Source organism: Cydia amplana, chromosome 19 (assembly GCF_948474715.1).
Source record: "Cydia amplana chromosome 19, ilCydAmpl1.1, whole genome shotgun sequence".
In the NCBI taxonomy this organism is placed as follows: Eukaryota; Metazoa; Arthropoda; class Insecta; order Lepidoptera; family Tortricidae; genus Cydia; species Cydia amplana.
This window is the reverse complement of record NC_086087.1, coordinates 11,364,805-11,382,454: the sequence shown is the minus strand read 5'-3', so window position 1 is coordinate 11,382,454 and position 17,650 is coordinate 11,364,805. Positions and strand designations below refer to the sequence as shown.

Here is a 17,650-nt window from a genome sequence, read left to right as displayed (position 1 = left end):
ACAGTGGCGCCACTTGACACACACACTACAAGAAGTTCATGTGAATCATGAATCTAGTATTTTAACTGGATCAGGCATGAGGGGTGGGGGAAATGAGCGAACGGGATAGTCTTCTGTATCTTTCAGTAGGAGTAGCAGTGAAAGCGCTATTATTGTTTGTCCTTGTCACAGTCTCCCTTTTTTTTTATTCCCCACCATATATTTTTTTAGCATTAGAAAGAACTTGAAAGAAGGTAAGCGATTTTGACATGTCTTTTAGTTTAAAAACACTTTTTAAAAATCAATAACCATTACTTATGAAAGCAGAAGACTATAAAAGATCGTATTAGATTCATAATTGTTACATATTTACCGTAACTTATTTTTAAAATGTGTTTTTCAATTAAAAGACATATCAAGATTGTTTACCTTATTTCTAATGCTAAAAAAAACGAACTATAGTATGGGTTATGGTGAGCAACAAATAAATTCGACCAATCATAGTGTCGCATTGCCTATGTTTTGTCCCTACTTACGCGTATACCACTTTTATAGGATCCTACCTTCTATGATGTGCAGGGCTCGGAACCGGTTTTTTTGTAAAACCCAAAATAGCCCAGTATTTTTAATTATTGTATGCTCTTTACGTAGGCATGAATCATGTATTTAGGTAACACCTTCGTATTATTAGATTGTCCCATTAAAAATGAAATAATAAACCAAAGAACGAAAAAGAACGAAATAATACCGGTATTTTTTGTATGAAGAAAAAACCGGCTCCGAGCCTTGATGATGTGAATATACTTTACGGCTAAGATGGCCGGCTCTTCATTTGTCACCATGGCTGTCACGTTCTAACAAATATGTAAGTGCGAAAGTGACGCATGTCATGACAAGTGATAAAAATGCGACCATGATAGCTGGTCTGGGGTCCCTTTGTTTCCCATAAAGTTTTAAGTCATGTGTTGTCATAATTTTTTGGAATTCACGGGCCTATAAATCCCCGTTTATTGATAGGCTTGTGTGTCGATATAGATCCAACACGTAGAGGCCCTTTGGAGAGCTTTAATGTCATGTAGAACGCCTGCTGGAACCCGTTCACAGGTGCAACAATAGACACCCATGGACCGGTCTCAGCAGACATTGGGACTATTTTAGAAAATGAACAGTATACCGGTCTATGGATTGAAGTTTTTTCAGGATTTTCGTAAGGTTATCATAGGATAACCTTACGAAAATCCTATAGAGATAGGTTAGGTTAGGTGTGTTTTATGGCAATCCTGAAAAGTGACGCGTTTCTGAACCAAATAATTATGACTAACGAAAATGCGGGCAAACAATACTTTTTTGGGAAACAATATACTGTACAGTCAAGTGTAAAAATATATATGTCCCATAGCTTTTATGTCATCGAATTAATAACTCTGGTGGGACATACACATTAATAATTATGCTTCCTAATAATGTAATATAGCAACTTAAATATGAACGTCGCTACTTGACAGACACACTATAGGAAGTAGTTTAAGTGAATAAGGTACCAAAGAAGGCTCGGTTCTTAAGCTTGCCAGCCAGCCTATTATGGATAGCTTTATCCATCTTTATCCACGTGATAAAATAACTGTCACTGTTTAACACCGTGGGAAAGAAAGTGACGGACACCGTTTTATCACGCTGTCACGTAGACAAGAACGACCATCATATCCGTACTGCTTTCAAAATGTCATACTTTTATAAGTGTCAATGGATCAAATTTTGCATCCATGTTCGCTATACTTCCGTTTTTTTAGCATTAGAAATAAGGTAAACAATCTTGATCTGTCTTTTAATTGAAAAACACATTTTAAAAATAAGTTACGGTAAATATTTAACAATTATGAATCTAATACGATCTTTTATAGTCTTCTGCTTTCATAAGTAATAGTTTAAAAAGTGCTTTTCAATTAAAAGACATGTCAAAATCGCTTACCTTCTTTCAAGTTCCTTCTAATGCTAAAAAAAACGAACTATAGTACCTAGTTACCTACCACTTACACCTACCATAAACAAAACTGCAAGTTCATATTAAACAAGAAAAATTAAAATAACAATGGGTCTTTTTTGGTGTACCTTATAATATTGTTCTATCCTCCGTCCGCGAATTCGGTCGATTAGGAGTCGTTAAACTTTCGACTCCATTTTCACCCCCTAAAGATCGGTTTTCCTAGGATAGCGGTGCCGTCATATAGCGGCCGTCTCCATACTAAATAATACGGCTAAATATGGATGTCGTAGTATTTGTATGGAGACGGCCGCTATATGACGGCACCGCTATCCTAGGAAACCAGAGCATTAGTTCACATTGTTTTTGACAGGCAACGCACAGCCTTCACCATTGAATGTAATAGAGCTCCATGAAGATATCTGGAAATTCAACCCTAAAGCTTTGGTTTCCTCCGATAGCGGTGCCGTCATATAGCGGCCGTCTCCATACAAATACTACGACATCCATATTTAGCCGTATTATATAGTATGGAGACGGCCGCTATATGACAGCACCGCTATCCTACGAAAACCGATCTTAAGCAGTAGATTGTAAGTAGGTAATAATTAATAATGTCGTCGAAATTATGAATTAACCCATTTACTGCCAGCGACCCGCTAGACGGCTTCTCTGTTCGTGGCAGTGAATGTGTTAATTTTTTTTTGCCGTTTTAATTTTTAAGCCAGGTCTCCGCTGAAATTGTCAGTTCGTTAGTATAAGCTACCACGGAGACGCGGCTTGAACACATTTGTGTAAAAAATTAGTTTAATTTTATTTGGTTTAAGGTGAATTTACTGGGCTGAGTTATGTGCATGGTCTAATAAAACATGGTCTTCTCTTCCCAGAGTGTCACTTGCCTACGTCACAATAACATTGCCACTTTATTTCAACATAACATGTTACATGGGTACATTATATCTATGGTTAATAAGTTAATTTATTTCTTTATAATTTAATAATTTTCATTTATATGTATTTTATCTTAAATTTTACAATAACACGTCATTTTTAATTATGCATTAGCAATATCTTCCGATTCACGAAAGAAATTTCAGACGTTCGGGTAATTCTGTTTACACTACTGGCAACACAGGATAGCGCTTTCACATTTGACAATCCGCCATTTTGTCCCTGACCGACCGTCCTTGTCGAACGCGTGTTAATTGTTATTCCCTTCTCGCTCAGTGTCAGCAGTCGCAGTGTTTTCCAAACTTTTCACGTCGTCAGCTTTTTAATTAATGTTTTGTTACGAAAATGGTTGGCTGCTCTATTCGGAACTGTAAGAGTAGGAGTGAAAAGTGCAGTATAGATTTGTTTTATTTTACTATGTTTCTACATGAATAACTTAAAATTAATGCCGTTAAAATAATTTTCACTGTTGGTTAAAATTCTCCCACATTTTAAAGTTTGAGAACCTGTAAACAGCATGATGACGTAGGCAAGTGCCAGTTAGGTCATTCGCGAATCTCGGAATAGAGTACCTGGCGGAGTATATTATTATACCATGGTTATGTGCAAAATATAGTAGGTGAAGGCGTAATGTGCAGGACCATACGACGCCATCTAGTTTAGCTGTCAAAACAACTACAATGTATTGCACCTGTCTATAATTAAAATTAATATTAAAAATATCTTAAGTAACTTTTTGGTTATCAGTTATGTAAACCCAATAAAAAAAAATTTTAATTTCTGTGTTGCCATCAGATATATCGGAGCGGCCAAGGTCCTCAAAAATATCTGACCATGCACTTTAGTCATGGAAATAGAGGATTTGTTCAGATATTTGTGAACACCTTGGCCGCTCCAATATATCTGATGGCGACTGTACGTTTAAATAGGTCTTAGATCGATATTTGCCTACAATGTAGGAAAAGATTGTGTAAATTGTGTTTTATAAACATGGCGTGGAAGTTTTTTAAGTTAGATAATATGATTATGTTGAGCTTTGTTGGTCAGCCTTTATATATATTTTAATATGATAATCAAAATTATGAAATTTGTAAATATAATGTTTAAGAATAAGATTAAATTAATTATAATTTTACACAAACTACGTTGTTTTTTATTGAGATATTAATCTGTCAGCTCCCACGGCTCATATATGAGCCAGAACGCTTATGGTGACGTCATATCGTGGGATTTGACAGGTTAACCCATTCATTGCCAGCGCGAGCTACGCGCTCTGTGGGAAAACCCATATGTAGCGAAAAGCGCCTACGATCAGAGAACCCGCCTAGCGGGTCGCTGGCAGTGAATGTGTTACAGTTATATGTTACGTTTATAAGTACCTAGGCTCCGTGTTTCACGGCATTGCGTCAGTCATCATGGACTAACCTATAGTAGGTCAGTTAAGTACCGCATAAATACTGTTCGGTAGGTAGGTATAGTCAGCGCAAGGTGAGAACCATTATTTTGACTGATATGTATTGCCTTATTAAATTGTACAACGGGACTTAATTGCGTATCTAAGTTTTAAGATTTACCTCCGACGTTTCGAGGACGGCGTTGTCCCCGTGGTCTCGGAGAAGACCCCGTTGTACAATTTAATAGTGTGTAAAAATCGTGAGTTTAAATCAGTATTATGTATTGCCTTGTATATATATATGTGTATAATAAATAACGTTAACCTTTTGGACGCCAATGACCGATATATACGCACCGCAGGTCCAACGTCAAAGACGTATTAATCGGTCATAGACCACAGAGCAACATAGACCTAGGTGCATATACATAAAGTTTTGACACTTTGGTGACGTGGCGTCTGAGAGACAGCTTTTGCGTTTGACACGGCGTCGAAAAGGTTAAGGCTATCAGTTAAACGATAGCTCTTAGCTTCATATCTATAAGGGTCAAATCTGAAGTGTCAAGTATTGGTTCTTACTTTGCGCCGACTATAATGTCCAAAGTTAATAACATTGGCCCTAATCCTAAAGTAAATGTGCCGTATAAATAAGTAAAACCACCTTTTTGAATAAAAAAAGTTTATTATAAAATAAACTACATAATTACAAATACTCAATAGCTACCTAACTTCAAATCTAAGTTATTCTCGTTGATGTACCTGTGAACTTCACTCATGTCTTCCGTAAAGTCCACTGTGAACATCTGCAGTTTTTCACAACTTTGAATTATCTGCTTCACTACAGACTTAGATACTTCTAGAGTACAATCTAACCACAAGTAATTCAAATTTCTGAAACTACCTTTTTCTAACAAATACAGCATCGTCTGATCCACATTGATTTTAGTTTGATATTTCAGCACTAGTTTTTGCAAATTTTGAGTGCACTCAAGGAAAAACGTTAATATGTGGTCTATGTTAAAGTTTTCGTTGCCTATCGTTAAATTTCGAAGTTCGGAGAACATTTTGCTCGGCCGCCGAAAATATCTAGGTATAACTAGACATTTAGATTGTGTCATTATACAGAGGGATGATAGATTAGGGCAGCAAGTTCCCAAAGACAGTACAGCATCTAAAGTCAATGAATGATCAATTTCCCATAGAGAGAAATGTGTCAAATAAACACCTTTAACCTGTAGAAGCTGCTGCATAGAATCCGAATAGGAGAAAAACGACAAATCCAACCTATTTAACCTTAAATCACTAATTGATATCTGTTCCAATATAGCATCTTTGTCATGCTCTGACAAATGTGTTACTGACAACTCCTTGAGACGAGGACAAATTTTAATCAACTTCCTGATGCCATCTGCTGATGCAAAATGGCAGTTTATTTTCCTTAGACTCAAAGGCCCGATGTCCACTACTGTACCAATCATTGTTGACCCGATATCACAAGATTCTATCCTTAACTCCTCTAAATATGGAAGCTCACTAACCAGCATTATAATCCCGGCTTGAGATACACATCGACCTACACGATTAGCCCTTTCATTCCTCGGTGGATCCATGGCGAGAATCCTCAACTGTTTCAAGTTTGCGATTGAGCGGAGTCCCGCATCTGAGACATTTCTGATGAGTACGGAAGCATTGAAGAGAGATTTACAAATATCAACCCTTGACACAATATTTATTTCCTCTAGCAATGGACAACTGACTCCAATAACCTGGAGTATTTCATCGGTGCAAATGAACTTGAGATCTAGGATAACTAAGCGGCTGAAGTTGGGGAGGGTTTGTATCCAGAATGCCTGAGGAATGCCGTTATCTAGGTCACATTTACGGAAGGCTCTGAGGTTGGGGTGCGTCAGAATGCGAAGTTGAACACGAGGGTCACCGCGGTATTGGCAGCATGTTCTTTCAGAACAGAGGACATCAAATAACCTGGAAAAGAAAAGTTGTTAATGAATGACAAATCTTGTTCTGAGTAAGTTGTTGCATTATTTTTTTTTCAGTTGCAGTAACTACAGAATGTGTGTAAGTTTTAGGGTTGGTTGCACCATACTGTTTGTCATCATTAAAGAGTTTGCTAAAGTTTATTGTATGAATAGTTTCATAGTAAACCGCCGCGGCGAGCTGGCTGACATTGATCCGTCTGTCAAGTGCAGATGGTGCATCTGGCAGAAGTTAGTATGATGATTTTAATTGGAGACTGCTTGTGAAATATAATCAACAAGCATCATTATTTACCTACATCAAATTTTATTAACACAACTCACAATTAAGCATACTTTGCAGGGGTTCTATATATTAAGTGCCTGATTTTAAATCGCATGCTTACTTACTATTAGGTACTTACAACCAACTTTAAGCGTGGGAGAAAATAAAATTGCATACAATTTCATTCTTAGAAATGGCATTCTGCATAGTAATAATAAACAAAACTGCCTGTGTTGCAACAAAGTTTTTTCATTAGAATGACCTTCACTAATATTGCTTGTAAATGTAACATGATACGTTCCCGCAGTTTGGTCACATTATTTTTAATTTAAATCCTGACTCACCTGGCTGGAAGCATCGACATCAATTGGCACTTCAGCGCGATCGCCTCAGCCTCGCATTCGTGAAAATTATTCTCCGGACTATTCGCTTCAATAACATAACAAGCAGAATTAATTAAACTAATACAGTTTCTAACGCAGATTTTAAACAAACTATTTGGCTGTTTTCGTGGCGACATCGCTGTTCGTTTAAGACAGTCATCAAGGAAGGGACTACTCAATTACGCGGTGCCTTTAAGTTGCACTTATTAAGAAAGGAACAGTAAAACGATTCTTGCGTTTAAGGCTAGATATTTCTTAGTTTTCTCGTAAAACAGAATTGTTTTTTGTCCTGACCCCCTGACTATTGTTTAGTTAACTTTAGTTTGGCCAAATTCCATTCATATCATTCAATGGTATTGATTGGTTCTTTGTTTTGACATTGACAGTCTTACAAATCATTCATTCGGTTTTCCAGGGCTCTATAGACCTTGCCACAAGCTGCATGCGATTTTCGATACATTGCGGCATTTTGATCGAAACTACAGAGAGCCTAGAGACCTATAGTTGGTCAAACCAATTTGTCAGTAAATAAAATAAAAAAAAACTATACTTATCCTTTTCTTTTGGGTGCTATGCTAGTACTAGTGTAAGACGATAGTATGATTCGCTCTGTCTCTATGTTTTAAATAAAGGCGTGTCCAGACGAGGACGATTTTTCGCCAATCTGATGAAATTGTCCGATTAAATCAGGACGTGCGGACGCAAAAGCCAATTTGGCTCACTGAGATCAATCGCCGATTATGACCAATAACGCGGACGCAAGAATACCAATTTACCTTTGGGGGCACTTTTTAGGGTTCTGTAGCCAAATGGCAAAAAACGGAACCCTTATAGATTCGTCAAGTCTGTCTGTCTGTCCGTCTGTCTGTCCGTCCGTATGTCACAGCCACTTTTCTCCGAAACTATAAGAACTATACTGTTGAAACTTGGTAAGTAGATGTATTATGTGAACCGCATTAAGATTTTCACACAAAAATAGAAAAAAGACAATAAATTTTTGGGGTTCCCCATACTTCGAACTGAAACTCAAAAATTTTTTTTTCATCAAACCCATACGTGTGGGGTATCTATGGATAGGTCTTCAAAAATGATATTGAGGTTTCTAATATCATTTTTTTCTAAACTAAATAGTTTGCGCGAGAGACACTTCCAAAGTGGTAAAATGTGTGCCCCCCCCCCCCCTGTAACTTCTAAAATAAGAGAATGATAAAACTAAAAAAAATATATGATGTACATTACCATGTAAACTTCCACCGAAAATTGGTTTGAACGAGATCTAGTAAGTAGTTTTTTTTATACGTCATAAATCGCCTAAATACGGAACCTTCATGGGCGAGTCCGACTCGCACTTGGCCGCTTTTTTAATTTAGAACGCTCCAACCATAAATAGCCAATAGCAATAGCTCGATAGCTATAAAACTGAAATTGGAGATCGACGCCAATTTCTTTACTGATTAAATCGGTCGATTTGATCATCCCGTCCCGCTCGAGACAGTCCTTTGACAAACTGATATATAGCTGGTCAACCAAATCTTGTCAGTAAAAAAGGCGGTAAATTTGAAAAATGTAGGCGCGAAGGGGTATCGTCCCATGTCCCATAGAAAATTTGAATTTCGCGTCCTTTTTTACTGACAAGATTTGCTTGACCAGCTTTATTTTTCTGCCGTCTACGTATATTTAGGCACAATTTAGGCGAGGATTACGAATGTTTCGCGCTTGTTTAATAAGACGATTTTGAATACCCAACGACTTTATTAGGTGCTTATGTTTAGTAAATTAATTAATATTCTCATGCAACTAAAGTTATAGAAGCAATAAAAACAAAATGCATGTTTTAATTGTATCTTTATTCTCATCGGTTTTTCATGAGTTGATGCCTAATTCTAAATACAATATTAATTTAATTTTCGTCATAGATATCTATCTCACTAAGTGCTTTTATTATCATTTAATAATATTCTTAAGTACCTATCATAATTATTTATTACATTATATTTCTATTCAAAATCTATCAATCGTACCATTAATTGGGCTTGTTATAATAAACATTAATAATATTATAAGTATCTGTTTGTTCAGAAATATTATAGTATAACTAACGTTGTGCTACGTTACGTTACAAAAATGATCATAAGTAGGTACTAAATATATGTATAAATTGTACCCGTTACTCTCACCTGTAATCTATAGTCTGTTAAGCCTTGGCCGTCAGTAGAAACGAGCGGCAAATTAAAAAAAAAAGGCGCGCAGGGTCATCGTCTCGTAGAAAATTTGAATTTCGCGCCTTTTTCTACTGACAAAGTTGTTTGACTGATTTTTGAAATATAGTCCGTCAACCAAATCTTGTCAGTAGCAATGTAAAGCAAACTAAAGTAGGGCAACACTCAAAGAGCAGTATTGCGCTAAGAAAAGCAGCAATGTACATCGAACCATAAGATTTTTTTTCCGCTGAGCGCGCCCTGCGTACGTCAATTCAAATTGTCACTCGCGGTTTATTGAAAAAAATTGAAACATGGACGGACAATTTAAAAGCGATGTTAAAACAATGTTAATCAAAATGATGAACAAATTTAAAGATATCAAAAACAACTCTCTATCGTAGTGCTTATATTCTCTTTGTTCCCTATGTCTTCTAAGTTTACTAAAATAAAATCATATCAAAATGCAGATAATTAGATAGTCATATATTTGTTATTTACAATATAATATGCCACTTGTTAATGTAAATTAGTGTACTGTTCTGAATGAATATGACATACCTGTGTAATTTTTTTGATTGGTATATATTGTACAATATACATATTAAAAATAAAACAACTGATATTTGGGTGTTTATTTAATTTAAAGGTAAATAAGATAAGGGGCACTTTTCGACTTGGTTGCGTTGTACACGTATATAAACCGCCATAGGTAAGTATTGTCTGAAGAGATACTTTCTACTACGAACGCCTTATATTGGGCAAGATTTAATCCTGCAACAAACATGTATGGATTAGGTAGATATTGCGAAAGAACGGCGATATAATCAAGGCTCTTAATACTGTTTAAAAGGTTTACCTTTGTAAATAGTCACAACTGATTGCTGAAAATATTAGACATGTGGGCCTATGGACGGTTTCCAGGACACAATTTATGGTCTTGTTGGATAGATTTAGGCATACGTTTTAATTTTATTTATGCCTTTTAACCCTAAAACAAAAAAACTGAACATAATCTTAAAAGTTCGAAAGAGTTCTTCCAGTATGTACTTGTCATAACCTCAATTTTTAGGGTTCCGTAGCCAAATGGCAAAAAACGGAACCCTTATAGATTCGTCATGTCTGTCTGTCTGTCTGTCTGTCTGTCCGTCTGTCTGTCCGTCCGTATGTCACAGCCACTTTTCTCCGAAACTATAAGAACTATACTGTTGAAACTTGGTAAGTAGATGTATTCTGTGAACCGCATTAAGATTTTCACACAAAAATAGAAAAAAAAACAATAAAGTTTTGGGGTTCCCCATACTTCGAACTGAAACTCAAAATTTTTTTTTTCATCAAACCCATACGTGTGGGGTATCTATGGATAGGTCTTCAAAAATGATATTGAGGTTTCTAATATCATTTTTTTCTAAACTGAATAGTTTGCGCGAGAGACACTTCCAAAGTGGTAAAATGTGTGTCCCCCCCCCTGTAACTTCTAAAATAAGAGAATGATAAAACTAAAAAAAATATATGATGTACATTACCATGTAAACTTCCACCGAAAATTGGTTTGAACGAGATCTAGCAAGTAGTTTTTTTAATACGTCATAAATCGCCTAAATACGGAACCCTTCATGGGCGAGTCCGACTCGCACTTGGCCGCTTTTTAGTAATGTTTACCATCAACGAGCATGATTGTACATTGTAGGCCCCTTAGCTTTGCTTATTCTTATTTAATGTATTGGTATTTAATGGTGACAGCAGAAATATCTCTTGAAACAGAAACGATTCAGAATGAAAACCAAATGAAAACAAATAAGGTGACGGCTGTCGTTCACGATCCACATTCCACAGATAAAACACAGATGACACGCATTTTGGAATTATTCGAACACAGTGTTGCTAACCCGCGACTTTTCAAATTTGCCGCCTTTTACTACTGACAAGATTTGGTTGACGGACTTTATGTTCATTATTAAAATTCGGTTTTTGGCCTATGTGAAAATAAATATTTTAGAACCTAACCTATCTTTGGCGTTTAGCTACCTTTTGCTGCACTTTTCCACTAATCATTGTAAATTTCGTAAGTTACCTACAATTATTTACTTCAGAGCCTATTCCAGCTAACCTAGAAAGAGTGCCAGTTCTTGATTTGAGATGATAATAAGTAATTGTCTAGATAAGAAGTAACAAATAAATGTAATAATATTTTTTTGCAAATTATGAAGCTAGGGGTCAATATTCTTATGAGATTTTTTAAAGTAGGCAATCGCGCATTTACCTTCGTGGGTAGGTACCTACGTGGGCATATAACAATATTATGTTGAATAATTAATTATTCTCTATCTTTAAAATCATATTTAGGTAAGTGCTTATTGAGAGAAAAATGTTTGACTAAGATTAAGCGCAAAAATGGGCTTGGCATAACCATAGAGAAAAAAATACATAGATTGCTCACTCCATACATCAGTTTTAGTACCAAAAAGACTATTAATGATTAGCATCTAGCATCGAGTAGCGGAACTATCAGTACTGCTACTTGACATTAGATGTAGCACCGACCGGAAAGTCTTATGCTGTTGAGATAAGACTTTCCGGTCGGTGCTACATCTATTGTCAAGTAGCAGTACTGATAGTTCCGCTACTCGATGCTATATGTAGACACTGAAATTAATAGTCTAACTGATGTATGGAGTGAGCACTCTTGTCTTACTATATTTCTCTATGGCATAACATAGCGATTACTTCGAAATAAATTCGGCAGTTAAGTATAATTAGAGTCTCAAAATTAAACTTATTTATAATATCTTTGTGTCACCCTTTATCCTATCTAAATTTACCATACAACGGGGTGAGTATTCATCGCATATTATCATTCAACATAATAAAACATGTCTTGAACATATTTTATGTTTAATAGCGGACACGTTTGGCACTTTTAATTAGTTTTAGGTACTTTGACTCCTTTTGATAATATAATATAATAATTATATTACATGGTGTTATCGTGTTATCGAAAAGCATTTAAAAACCTTTGTTCCATTTTTCAAACAAAGGTCAGATGGGACAAAGAGCACCTATGGGGCAAATGCATCGATTAGAGGCACTTCCAGCGTGATGCATTTTTTCCGGGAGTACATTTGATTAGGTAAAAGGGTAAAAGCTAAGTAAGGTACCTACCTAGGTTATGGGACCCTTACGTTCTATTTGTATTTCAAGAATACCTAGGTGCACTTGTCTCATAGGAGAACTTTGCCTACCTTACCTTACTTCTTTTGCATTAATTGCCTTAATGCAAATTGTGTATCTATATAGGCATATGCCCTAGTTCATTATTATTATTTACTGTTATAATAAGTATACACAATATTACATTATTATCTAACATAACCGTTATTTATATTTACAATATTGTAAAATAACCTTATACAATAACACGTATAGAATATCTAATAGAATTCGAAAATTACAAATATGATTAGGTATACCTAGACTTTTGGCACTAGATTCATTTAATGATTATAGAATTTGAGTAATGTAAATACGTTTGTTTAAATAAAAATCGTTGAATTCTATGAGTTATAATTATACATACCTATACTTCATATAAATATCTATAGGAACCTAGTACAATTAGGACCTTGAAACAATAGTAAACATTTGAGATAGCTCATTTAAAAAAATATTTCTTGATTAGGTATACATAAAATGTTGAAATAAAAATAAGAATATATTCTCATTCTAGGAACTCGACACATTTTTTTACTTAAACATATATTACTCTTACATTTGGTAATACACACATAATAATGTTATTATTTTTGTGCATATATCCAAAATACATTTGTAGGTACTTAATATCAAGGGCACTAAAATTGAACGGCAATAAAAACATGAACATTATACTCACTTTGATACAGATAAAAACAAAAAAAAAACAATAATTTAAAATTCGATTGTAACATTCGTTAAGTAGGTTCTATGGTTCGACTTACAGAATCTTTAAGTGCCGACTGCTTCGAGCACATTTAAAACTAAATGGATTGGACAATACATTGAAAATTGAGTAATAAAAATATTTCTCATTATGGAAATTTTGTCATGGGTACATGTCTTAAATATTTTAAATGGTGCAGATTTAAAATATTTAAGACATCGTTAACAGATAATGATTCGAGTCGATTGTCACACCAGTCACTTGAAACAGCGATACACGTTACGAAAATATATAGTCCGAAATGAATATATATCGGCATCAGTTCACGATGTCATACACGTTAAACTACTCTATAACTAAAAATATCAAATAATCGTAATCTTCGTAGAACAAAACGATCACCACATATAATTGACCGACAACCGCCCGGTCGTCGTCGCTACCGTTTACATTCGAATTAATACTTAGTTCATTCTCTCGTTCGTTCCTAACTATGCCTCTCTCTCTTCTGATTTCACCTCCGTTTACCTGTCCGTTTAAAGGTTCGTCACAACAAATTTGAGCTGCGTTTGCACTATTGACGTCAGCGGACCCACGGCTCGATCCGTGTGGCGAACCGGATCAGAGTCTCTTGTGCGAGTCCGTGCTGGCGCTCTTCAGAGAGCCGAAGCGGCGGGCCTGCGCGGGCGCCGGTGTGGTCTCGCGATCGAGACTGGCTGCTCGCAAGATCAACCCTCTCTGTCTTAGGGGGGAGTCTGAACGGATCTGAGGAAGAAAATATATATATCATAAATTTGAACCCAACTGTCCCATTAAAAAATTAACTAGAGTCTGTGCGAAAAAAGTAGAGTCGTGGAATGTATTGGGCCGTATATTCGACTCTTCTATTTCCGAACAGACTCAATCTACTTACACAGAAAAAATGGAAAAACTCATAGAATAAACAATCTTTTAATGACAAAGCTATAGCGGGACATGGGGCCCGAATCGGATTATGAACTAGATATCTATTAGACATCACCAAGATATGTCGGTGTCAAACAAGTGTCAAAAGTGACGTTTTTGTTTGAAGAAACGTCACTTGACACTTGTTTGACACTGACATATCCAATCCATATCGTTTGGATATCTAATATTTGACGTAATTTGCCTCTATGATCTAATTAATATTTATGGACTGACAAATGGACTAAATATTACGGATCAGAAATTCAAAAGACTGTTCATTTTCTGTGTTAAATAATCAAAAATATCTGGGTGACCGAGCTTCGCTCGGAAAGCATATAAAAACTCGAAAATGCGCGTTTTCCCAGAGATAAGACCTAGCTAGATCGATTTTTCGCCCCCGAAAACCCCCGTATAGCAAATTTCATCGAAATCGTTAAGAGCCGTTTCCGAGATCCCCGAAATATATATATAAATAAATAAAGAAGAAGGTATTAGATAGATAGATTATTGCTCGTTTAAAGGTATTAGATATATCGTTTAAAGGTATTAGATTAGATAAAGGTGACAAAAAGAGGAAAGTGAAGGTGGAACATTTGACTTCCTGACAAATTGGTTTGACCAACTATAGTAGTGGTGTCAGGTTTTCCTAATGTGTAAAACACTCACCGGTTCACCAACTGACCCCCCTCTCTGCTGCCTCGGCTCTCTGCCCGTCCGACTGCTGCGTTCAGTGAACGACGTCTCCAGCGACCTCTGCGAGGGATCACTCATGGACTGGGAGAGAAGGTGCGTCGTGGACGAGGAGTTAGAGTCGTCGATGTTGGAGTATTCGTCGAGACTGTCTTCACGCTGTGGAGTGTCGGATTCCTGCAAAATATCACCATATTCATCATATCATCATAAATTTAAGAGTAAGACTTTTGTCGGTGGAGCAATTTCCATGTTTGGCGGTCCTCTGCCTTCTCTTTGACAGCCTGATACGACACGACGTAGAGTGTTTCCTTTATCTGATTCATGTATGCTCCAAATAATAATAATATGCTCCATTAAAAATGTAGAGAGAATAACGAAAGAGGAAGTGAAATAACCAGGGGTTGCTTTTTACATAAAGCATAGCAAAAACACAGGAAGATGCTATAATTTAAATTAACTGTAATCAATAAGCACAAATAGCACAATCTACATTATACATATAATATGAAGTAAAATATGTGGCTAGAAATTATAATAAAATTAAAGTACAATTTATATGCTAAAAACAAAACAAAACTAAAAACGTAATATAAAAGATTTTCCCCAAAGCATGGTCGCAAGAATGCTAGAGGCGTTATCTACCCCTCTGCACTGACAGACCTCCCGCCTCTCGGCAATCATTTTTAAAACAATTTGATACAAATTACATAGGTAGCACAATAGTATGTATAACCAACCTCTTCTAACTCTCGTAGGGTAGTGGAATAGTGGTGCCTCCTATTTTCTTCCCTTTCCTTCTCTCGTTCCCTCTTGTCCAGTTCTTCGGCTAACATCATCACTTCCCAGTCACCGCCACTCCCAGCCATGGCTGTAACATTAATGTTCAAATTTGGCTTTTTTGTGATATTCCATATCATACACAACTATATTGTGAAATCTATGAACCTATGGAATCCTATGCAATATTGAATAAATGAATGACTAAATGACTAATGGACGTGTTACGTCTGATTTGTTTATCACAAAAATACCCATTGCACAACAGGATCTTAACCCTTTATCTTTTTATCACGCTTAATGTAGTACTGAAATATGATTGCACAGGCCACTGATATCTAAAAACGCCTTAGTTTAAAAACTTACGATCGAATATACCCTTGTACTCACTTCTTATGGGAGATAAACTTCCGTGACTGGAACTGCTGGCTCTGCCTCGTCTGGAACTGCTTTCCACAAATTCTTCGAACACCGGCGTGCGAGGCATCGATTCTGAATCGCTGCTTGACGATGTTGAGTTCCTATGGAATTGTATAAAAAGCAAATTACTAGTTGTATAAACTTATCGGTAGGTACCTACATTACGAACAGCTTAATGCTTTAGAGCAAATCATATCCATCCATTCAGGACTAAGTAGGTACCGTAAGTGACAAAAAGGTTGCTAGTAAATTTCTTGACTGTAAAATTGAACGAAACGGAAATAGGTGGTGCAAATAGCAACAAAAACATTTACAACACGAATTTCAAAAAGCAGTTTATAGGTGAATTAATAAGAGCTGGCGCGAGATTTAGACTGAAATGTTAAAATTTTCATATCAAATCCGCGCCAATTTTCGTGAGTTGACTTGTACTTAACATTATAATGATTATTACTCGAAAACTTGAATTATTCTTACGTGTCACTCCAACTATAGTCGCTCCCTATATCCAGAACAACGTCATTGCAGTTGTGCGCCGGTTTGTGACTCGATTGTGAACCGCGATGGTATCCGAAGAATGAGCCAAGACTGAACTTGCGGTGGTGCCGCTGCCGACCTAAATCAACTAAATACAAAAAAATATTTATTAGTACAAGCCAAAAGAAACATTCGCTTTAAAATAAATTGGTCATTATGCTGCTAATCTAAATTTATTGGAGAATACGCTGATTACTTAATTAATTTGAATATTATATAACAACGAAACCTAATACCTAAATAAATTGACATGTAATATTTAAAATATTATAAATAAATGACTATGACTATGATATAAAAACTTTATTGGTAGTAGCAAAAAAAGCAGTTTTCAATACAGTCAAAAATCGCGCATTGAGGCCTGGTTCTACTGTGAGGTTTATTGGCATTCTTAGAGGCCGAGGTCTCAGTTAAATTGATGAAATTTTTAATATTTCCAGAATATGCAAAACTAACTTTTCTCTTTCGTCCCTGTATGATGCATGCCAGTGTCAACAGAAAGGGTCTTCTTAATTTTTGACTTGGTGTTGTCTAAATGTGTGCCGAAGAAATGGAAAGGTCGCATGCTGCGTCTGCTGGTCCTCAAGCTTGACTGTTCTGGACTGAGCAGAGAACGATCTTCCGAAGAGTGAGGAGATATGGGCCTACACAAAAATAATACATACATCACTAGTTTTTCAATATTTTGATTAGAGTAAAGTCTTAAAAATATTGTCATGTCGAAATTACCTCGTTAAATCTTGCATTTCCATGCTCTCTTGATCACTTTGGTCCTCCCATGACTTCCTTTGCCTCAATTTCGCTGCCCGTTTCCTCGAATAAGTTCCAGCTTTGCCATCTAAATTCAAATCTAACCTTTTGGACTTGCTCACTGTCCATTGTTCCTTACTTGAGTAAGATTTTTCTGTCCTGCTTGATATTCTTTCAGCTAAGCTTTGGATTTCTGAGTATGATAATTTTGCTAATTCTATTCCTTCCGTCATTTCTGCTAGTTTTTCTTCCGAAATGTCTTCGGTGGTTAATATTTCTTTAGGTGATGATGGTGGTTCTGGAGCATCTTTTTCTTCTTCTTCTGCGCTTACTGTAGGTGGAGATGTTGCAAAAACTGTATCTAGTGAATCACCTCTCTGCAAATAAAATAACGGTGAAATGAGAAATGAAATATGCGAGTACAAAAGTTAGCATACTACACATAATTTCAGAATTCGTATA

At 36.1% G+C, this 17,650-nt stretch overlaps 3 protein-coding genes across 3 annotated transcripts in view; 1 reads left to right on the top strand and 2 right to left on the bottom strand.

Annotated features, from left to right (window-relative positions):
* LOC134656957 (protein D3-like) overlaps positions 1 to 17,650 on the top strand; it is a 385,106-nt gene that overhangs the window by 56,475 nt on the left and 310,981 nt on the right. The window lies entirely within an intron of this gene.
* Positions 4,967 to 7,234, bottom strand: LOC134656744 (uncharacterized). Its single transcript, XM_063512260.1, has 2 exons — positions 6,908 to 7,234; positions 4,967 to 6,287 (listed from the first exon to the last, which is right to left on the bottom strand). Exons 1-2 carry the CDS (start codon positions 7,081 to 7,083, stop codon positions 5,018 to 5,020), a joined length of 1,446 nt encoding a protein of 481 aa, XP_063368330.1. The 5' UTR covers positions 7,084 to 7,234; the 3' UTR covers positions 4,967 to 5,017.
* LOC134656855 (uncharacterized) overlaps positions 13,363 to 17,650 on the bottom strand; it is a 494,896-nt gene continuing 490,608 nt past the window's right edge. The window contains exons 23-29 of the mRNA XM_063512379.1: positions 17,168 to 17,565; positions 16,895 to 17,082; positions 16,379 to 16,526; positions 15,872 to 16,002; positions 15,442 to 15,572; positions 14,678 to 14,878; positions 13,363 to 13,828 (exon numbers count right to left, since the gene is read on the bottom strand). Of these exons, the coding sequence (XP_063368449.1) occupies positions 13,685 to 13,828; positions 14,678 to 14,878; positions 15,442 to 15,572; positions 15,872 to 16,002; positions 16,379 to 16,526; positions 16,895 to 17,082; positions 17,168 to 17,565 (1,341 nt within the window). The 3' untranslated portion in view covers positions 13,363 to 13,684. The remainder of the gene's footprint in view (positions 13,829 to 14,677; positions 14,879 to 15,441; positions 15,573 to 15,871; positions 16,003 to 16,378; positions 16,527 to 16,894; positions 17,083 to 17,167; positions 17,566 to 17,650) is intronic.

Coding starts and splice junctions, on each gene's coding strand:
- LOC134656744 (XM_063512260.1), bottom strand. CDS start 7,083: ATGTCGCCACGAAAACAGCCAAATAGTTTGTTTAAAATCTGCGTTAGA. Junction 6,288..6,907: donor ATGTCGATGCTTCCAGCCAG/GTGAGTCAGGAT, acceptor TTTCTTTTCCAG/GTTATTTGATGTCCTCTGTT.